At 32.1% G+C, this 8283-nt stretch overlaps 1 protein-coding gene across 1 annotated transcript in view; it reads left to right on the top strand.

Annotated features, from left to right (window-relative positions):
- Window positions 1-6201, top strand: part of LOC108570888 (PH-interacting protein) — a 9369-nt gene extending 3168 nt beyond the window's left edge. Inside the window, exons 9-22 of the mRNA XM_017932818.1 lie at window positions 1-211; window positions 304-721; window positions 800-1025; window positions 1125-1449; window positions 1555-1750; window positions 1855-2103; window positions 2180-2401; window positions 2485-2863; window positions 3023-3422; window positions 3537-3767; window positions 4531-4711; window positions 4779-4932; window positions 5016-5129; window positions 5291-6201. The exon at window positions 1-211 is cut by the window's left edge and continues 17 nt beyond it. Coding sequence (XP_017788307.1) covers window positions 1-211; window positions 304-721; window positions 800-1025; window positions 1125-1449; window positions 1555-1750; window positions 1855-2103; window positions 2180-2401; window positions 2485-2863; window positions 3023-3422; window positions 3537-3767; window positions 4531-4711; window positions 4779-4932; window positions 5016-5129; window positions 5291-6201 — 4217 coding nt within the window. The remainder of the gene's footprint in view (window positions 212-303; window positions 722-799; window positions 1026-1124; window positions 1450-1554; window positions 1751-1854; window positions 2104-2179; window positions 2402-2484; window positions 2864-3022; window positions 3423-3536; window positions 3768-4530; window positions 4712-4778; window positions 4933-5015; window positions 5130-5290) is intronic.
- Window positions 6202-8283: the final 2082 nt, after the last annotated feature.

Raw genomic sequence — 8283 nt, 5'->3', positions numbered from 1 at the left:
ATCATGTTAGGGTGTATGCAATGTTAGGAGAGGAAGGCCCATGTAGAATTTTAGAGGTGGAAGCACATTCTGATACAGTTGATAGTATTCAATGGGCACATAATGGTTTAAAGTTCATTTCTGGTTCTAAAGATGGTACTGCAAATGTTTGGCATTTTGAACGAGAACAATGGATGGACAAACGTCTATTAATGACTACAAAACTTCCTGGGTAATTAAAATGTTATATGCAGTTATGAAAATGCTATCAAATGTGTATTTATATAATTTTAATAATTAAATATTATTTCTTATAATTTTTAGAGAATCCGAGGCAGAAGATGATTCTAATAAAAAAGCTAAGGTGACTATGGTTAGTTGGGATGTAAGCGACGAATGGGTTATTACAGCTGTAAACGATAGTTCACTCAAAGTATGGAATGCAAAATCAGGTGAATTAATGAAAATTCTGCGCGGACATAAAGATGAAGTCTTTGTGTTAGAATCTCATCCAATAGATCCTCGTGTCATATTAAGTGCTGGACATGATGGACAACTCATAATTTGGGATGTATTAAACACTGAACCAATAGCATGTTTTCAAAACTTTATTGAAGGACAAGGTAATGGTGCTGTTTTTGATGCAAAATGGTCTCCAGATGGAACAATGTTAGCAGCAACAGATTCTCACGGTCATCTTTTATTATATGGATTTGGATCTGGCGTTGAGAAACTTAAAATAGTAAGTAATATTGTTTGTGTATTCTATGTCTCATATTCATGAACGTATTAGAAATCGTGTATTTCTCTTTTTATTTAGGTACCCAAAGAGTTATTTTTCCATACGGATTATAGACCTTTAATACGAGATGGAAATAATTATGTTCTGGATGAGCAAACACAAACAGCTCCTCATTTAATGCCTCCACCATTTTTGGTGGATGTTGATGGAAATCCTTACCCACCAATATTACAAAGATTGGTTCCTGGAAGAGAAAATTGTAGAGGGGAACAATTGGTACCAAATATTGCAGTAGGTGCTGGAGGTATATAAAATATTTTATTTTTGTTAATTTCTCTTTATTTTATATAGAATTCAGTATACTTACAAAATTAAAAAAAAATATATATTATATCACATGTAGGAATGCAAGAAGTTATAGAAGGTCTTCCATCTCAAGAACCACGGTCCAATATCGATCAATTAATAGAAGCTCTAGCACAGAGACAAAATATCATTGTTGATGGAGAAAGTGCAGCTGATGATAGAGATGAAAATGCAGCTGAACAACCAGTTCGTCACATGGCTAGTCCTAGGGGGAGCAGATCTGGCTTGAGAAGAGCTGGAGATGTTGAGGGTGTACGACAAAGTAGCGGTAATTGGCAAAGAGATAATACTACACCTTGGAATAAGCCTATTCTTGTTCGACCCATGAATCCAGCTGTTAGGGAAACACAATTTAAAGCTTTGTACGTTTCATGTAACTGTATTTCAAATTACATCATCAATTTTATTTCTTATTAATATATGTATGAATTGTTTAAATTTACAAATGAACTAAAATATATTTATAGGATTGATACAGCAGAAATGGAATTTGAAGATTTTAGACGCGAAATGCGAAAAAGACCACAACCAGTATCAAATACTGCCAATACTGAGGGTAATATAGGTAGTCGAATAGCGAATCGAAAACGCAATAGAACTGCTAGGCATGGCTATAGAACTAGAGCTGCGCGTGGCGAAGAACAAGAAGAAGATGAATTTGAGGTATCTTGTGCATAAGTTTAATGGATATGAAAGAAACCATATATATTTTTTTTTATTGATCATATATACTTAATAAGTTTCTAACAATTTATGCATACTTGTAGAATCCTGATAATGCGGGAACGACAGGAAGTTCAGCCAGTAGTAACAGTAATGATTCCACTGCTCATGAAGAAGACTTGTGTTCCGATAGTTCAACTTCAGAGTCTAGTACAGAATATTCAGACTGGATTGCCGATCATGGTTTAAATCTAGAACCACCAAAACGAAGTAAACGTAAGCCTGTAAAAAAGCGGTCTCTTACTCCACCAAGTGATACAGATAGAAGACGTAGTAGGCGTCCTAGAAAAAAGGTAATTAAATATTTTTTGCGTGCGTGTGTGTGTGTATGTGGTTTTTTTTGTTTTAAAGCTTTCTTCTGATTCAAAGGATATTCCGCTGCCTAATGGTGTTGATGATATCCCAGAAGTATTTAGACCTTCAGAATGGCTTACCGAAATAATACCAAGAAAAGCTCCTTATTACCCTCAAATGGGTGATGAAATAGTGTACTTTCGACAAGGTCATCAATTCTATTTAGATGCTGTTAGAAATAAAAAAGTATACGAACTTGGTCCACGATGTGAACCTTGGAGTAAAGTCAATATAAGAGTAAGATTCTTACTTTTCAATTACTGAATGAATCTTATATTTTTTGAACTAAATATTTACAAAAGCAATTAATATTTCCACAGGCTCAAGAGTTCGTAAAGGTAGTAGGTATTAAGTACGAAATACGTCCTCCTCGATTATGTTGCTTAAAATTGGCACTAATGGATGAAGATGGAAGATTGACAGGAGAAAATTTTACGATTAAATATCACGATATGGCTGATGTGTTAGATTTTTTAGTTCTACGTCAAACATTTGATACAGCTTTGGCACGTAGTTGGTCTGAAGGAGATCGATTTCGTTGCATGATTGATGATGGATGGTGGATGGGTCAGATACAATCAATGGAGCCTTTAGACGAAGATTTTCCAGAATCTTTTTTTATGTGTTTTCGTGTTAGATGGGATAACGGCGAATATGAAAGAATGAGTCCTTGGGATCTTGAACCAATTGATGAAAATAGTACGTTTAAAATTTTCATCAATTCAATTCTAATAGTGGTCTGTTGATATTTTGTTTAATTTTATTTAAAGTATATTTTTGTAAAAGTATACAATTTACATTTATTTGGAGTATTAATTGAAACTAAATAAATGTAAAAGATTCTTTAATATATTATAGGACTTCCTGCAGAACTTGGAGGTGCAGTTCCTGTGCTTCCAGAAGAGATAAGAACAATACTATATCAACCTCAGGCAGAGGAATGGCCACTGGGAGATAGAGAGGCAACATGTCGCAGAATAATACGTGGATTAGATCAAGTGATGAGTCTTGCAATTGCGGAACCGTTTGTGGCACCTGTTGATCTCAATATATATCCTGCATATGCATTTGTTGTGGAATACCCCATTGATTTATCGACTATAAAAGCTCGTTTTGAAAATCATTTTTATCGAAGAATAACATCAGCCCAGTTTGATGTTAGATACTTAGCAACAAACGCAGAACAATTTAACGAGCCACATAGTCAAATAGTAAAACATGCAAGAATAGTTACCGATCTTTGCCTACGTATTATAAAGTAAGATACAGTTTATCTACTCAAGAAAGTTGTATGTCATTTATATCTTGCTTTATACTTCGTTTTAATTTTATTATGATATAATAAAGCTAGATTATTTACCATATTATTCAGAGAAACTACAGAATTGGATGTACCAGCTCTTTATCATCAACTAGTTGATACATACCATTCTTCTGAATCAGAAATTGATGTGGAAGATGCAAAAGACAAACCTTCAACCAGCACTCAAAGAGCAACTTCAAGTAAAAATTTACGAACACAAGAAGCATTAAGTGCTTGGAAAATAGCATGTCGTCAATTATTGGAAACATTATGGCAATGCGAGGATTCTATTCCTTTCAGGTAAAAGAAACTAATTTTAGTGCATTAAATTTTATTTAACATTCATAATATGTATGATAATTACATATTATATCAAATTGCTGCGTTGCATACATCAGGCAAGGTCCCGTTATTGTAACTCGAAACTGTACTTTCTAAAATTCAGCTAACAAACAATAGACGGAACCTTGGTTTGAGCGGCCGCTGCATGGTAAGGGCCTAGACACGTAATTTTGAAAAAATCTTAGGCTCTTACCTTTTCTTTCAGTCTTGCAACTCTAGGCTGTTGCTAACTCGCCCTTATCCACCAATAGTTTTTAAAATTTTCCACTTCCACCTCAACTAATTAACCAATGGAATTCACTCCAAAAATGTACGCGTCTCCAAGACATCGTTCCAAGGAACAGTTATGTTCTAACTGCCACCGAAAAAAAGTTATGTTACAACCACCGCCAAGCACAATATCAATTCAATCACCGCCAACAATAATTATATACCAAGATTATTAAACATAGTACCGAATACGAGTAAAGAGTTCAGTTTCTCCGAGCGTAACTCATATTATAATTTCAACGCGGCTCAATTGTATTAAGATACAATTGAGATAGTATAGTCGACTGTACTATACTACGTGCGTGGAGCAAATTCAACAACGGCGCCACGAAGGCACCTCAAGCTTCACGCAGCACAAATCATTGTAAAAATACTAGAGTATCATTACATTATAAAATTTTATAAACAATCTAATTTAAATGTAAAGATAAATTTTATTTTTATTTTACAGGGAACCAGTTGATAGATTAGAACACCCAGATTATCATCAAATTATAGATACACCAATGGATTTCCGTACAGTAAAAGAGGATTTATTAGGAGGAAATTACGAAACTCCTTTAGAATTTGCCAAAGATATGCGGTTAATATTTACAAATAGCAAGAATTATAACACTAACAAACGTTCGAGGGTATGTTATTTATTATAGTATATGATGAATATTTAATGCACTGTAGAAAGTTATGATTTTTTTGTAGATATATTTAATGACAATAAGATTATCAGCCATGTTTGAAGAGCATATGCGAAAAGTTATTTCAAATTGGAAATCTGCGAGAAGACTCAGTAACAACAAAACAAATCCTAAAGGAAAAGGTAGAAGAGGTAAAGTTCGATTACCAAACGGCACCGGTACGTTTTAATTTTCTAAATATAAAATATTTAGTAAAATAAATTAGTAAATATCATTTTAAAGATTTTAAATTCATATATAGGTCCTCCAAAATCAAAACCCGCTTGTTCAGATGATGACGACGATATGAATAGCGAAGATGATGATGTTGATTTAGATGAAGTAGGAAAGAGCAATTCTAATGTGTCTGCACCAGGTATATATATGTATATATATAAAAATGATGTTTAACTCATTCAGTTATGAAACATACAAGGAAGAAATTATTAGTTTATATACTTTCATTTGTAAGGTACATTGCATATTTTTTTTCTTAAAAAAGTAAAGAAATTGATTACTATTTCTTTGATTTGATAGGACCATCGCGTATGACAAATGGACATACAAAACGTTCTGGTAATACAACGCGACCAACGTTAAAACTTCGAATTTCTAGATCTGCTGTATCTAAAAAGCCAAAAGAAAGTGAGAGTGAAGCCAGTGATTCAGAAGCTTCCTCAGAAAGTGAAAGTAGTGGTAGTGTACCTGTAAGAAGGACACGAGCAAGAAAACCGGTACCTAGTGTTAGTGCTGATAGTGATTCTGGGGATATATACACACCCAGTGGTCGTGGAAAACAAACTCGAAAGAATCGTGCAAAGAATGGCAGAAATAATAAGCAAGTAAAATCAAAGTCCAAAATAAACTGTTACGAAAATATAAAAACTGATGAGTATGAGGAAGACGAACCGTTTTCTGCAAATGAGGTATCAGATGAAAGTGAAGAGGAAGTTATCAATAGAAGTAGAACAAGATCTCGAAAATTAGCATCTGCATCTGAACATGAGGATAGCATAAAAGGCACAACAAGAAGTGGAAGGAATAACATTGAAAGTCAGAGTGAGGAAGAAGAGGAAGAAGAAGAGGAGGAGGAAGAAGAACAATCTCAACGTGGAAACAATAATCAAGATTCAGATAGCGAAGAATCAGACAAAGGTTTTGTATCATCAAGGTCACAAAGAAGGGTTCGTGGAACGAGAGAAATACAAAATCAAGAAATTATACAAAATTCAAGGAGAACTGGAAAACGACCTCGCTATAATGAAGAAAGTGACGAGAGCAATACAATGCCAGTTAGAAATCGACGTAAAATTAAACGTCGATATTATGCAGAAGAAAGTGATGAAAGTCTAGAACCTGAAAATGTACCAGGCATTAGTATAAGTAGTAGAGGACGTGTACGCAGAATGACGGAACGGGCACGGGCTTTTCTTTTAGATTCACCCTAACAGCATCTTTCATGCTAGTAATAAAAGTGTAAATTATTATCTTTCAAATAATTCTTGCAAACGTTTAAAAATAATGTAAAAATTTAAAATGTTATTTGATAATGTTTATTCAGAAACATGCGACTGTATCCATATTGTAGCATTACACTAAATTTGTGTATGCCAGGATATTATTGCCTGAAAATATTAGAATAAGATTATAGATAGACTGTACGTATAAACACTTGAGATTGTCATAGCAATTCATGGTAAACACTGCTACAAAGTACTTCCATTATTATGAAGCACATAGATAATGTTATTTTTTTATGTTTAAATTCATGATCAATTAACTTCTCTAACTCATAAGACAATTTAGTAGCAAGCGGAAACAGTGTAATCATTCTATAACACTTTTGTTTCATTGGTATCCTTTTTATATACTTTTTCGAAGTTTACGATATTACTGGCTATTCGCATATGAAGTATTTATATATCATTCTCCGTATTTAGAGTGTACTAGCGGCAAACACGTTATACAATTATTTTTGAAAATATTCCGAACTATTATTGATACCTACTGTTTAAAAATACAAATAGAAAAGTGTATCTTTGTAATTCCTGAATTTCTATACCAAAATGAAGTGACATATAATAGTGTTCGTATTACATTGTTGAAAATATGTTACTGTACCTGGAATGACGTAAAGAAAAGTACCCATCTTGTTCAGGGAACATAACTTTAAGCTTTGCTTAATAACTTCAACTTCTGCTTTTTTGATCAAAGTCAATTGACAAGTGAAAGGTACTTTCATGCTAAGATCTTAAAAAGTTAAAGGAAGGCATTATCTAATTATATATGCAATTAATAAAAATGATCTGTATCAGTGTTTATGTTTGTATTTGATGAAATTATGCAAGTGAAATTTTGATGTAAATCCTTTTAATAACACTGACATTTACTTAATGAATTTAGTATTTGCATATTTGTACATTTTTCTAGTAAAGTAATGTTTCATATATCTTAATAAAAATAAAATTGATTTCACATCCATTGAATTGCACATACGCGTGGAATATTAGATTTTATCACGTGCATAGTTTTAATATTCATTGATTGTATCAAGTGTTTGTACATTGAGAAGAAAATTGTACTTATCACCTATATTTTGTAAATTGTATTAAATGAGGCAGTGCCTTTATAAATATGATTATTTATTTAAAGAACAAGAGTAGTACACTTTTTTCTTTTTGTTTCTTTAAAGAAAAATACAACAGAAATTGAATACCTTTTAATTAAATTAATTTAATAATGGCACTGCTTTCGCTTTTTACAACTATACTTAAAATATATTATTTGTACATACAAATGCAATGTAAAATGATTGCAATTTTTTTTAAAGATGTGTAAAACAAACATGTGCTTTACATGATCTGTAGTATAAAGTAGTAACTTTTTACATGTAATTTGTATATTCGTTAGAAGATTAAGAACCAATGCTCGTGCGATTTTAGGAATTTTTCATATATAGAAATAGACATTTTTCAGATTTGTATAGCATAAAAATTAATTCACTTACTATACAATAGGATACAAGTTTTTCAAGACAGTTACGCAACCGGCAAACTAACATAGTATAAGAATATGTGCACAAATATTGGAAGTCTTGACTGTCTCGAGCCATTGTGATATTAGCTTAAGAATATTAAACATAAAATGATATAAATACTAATAATTAGGAGTATAACGGATATTTTTTTAATAACGCCTTGAAAAAGGAGTCATATCATATGGACTCAAGAAGTCAAATATCTGGTTATATTAATTTAATACCGCCGTTAAATTTGATCATTTAATTAATTATATTACAATTAACATGTTTCGTATCTTAATCTTCAGAATTAATATAATTTTGTGTACATAAATATTGTTAAATAACAAAACTTAACACGACAGCGATAGTTTCGATTTATGTAAAGTTTAAAACTTTAGTTGTGAAACCAATGTACTCTGTTGCATACTTAGTTTATCGAAACCCACCGTCACCAATAAAAAAATATTAAATTGTTTCATATTTACTTATTATTAATTTAAAAACCTAT

This window comes from Habropoda laboriosa, unplaced genomic scaffold, assembly GCF_001263275.1.
Source record: "Habropoda laboriosa isolate 0110345459 unplaced genomic scaffold, ASM126327v1 scaffold90, whole genome shotgun sequence".
Classification (NCBI taxonomy): Eukaryota; Metazoa; Arthropoda; class Insecta; order Hymenoptera; family Apidae; genus Habropoda; species Habropoda laboriosa.
This window is presented reverse-complemented; position numbering and strand designations above follow the sequence as displayed.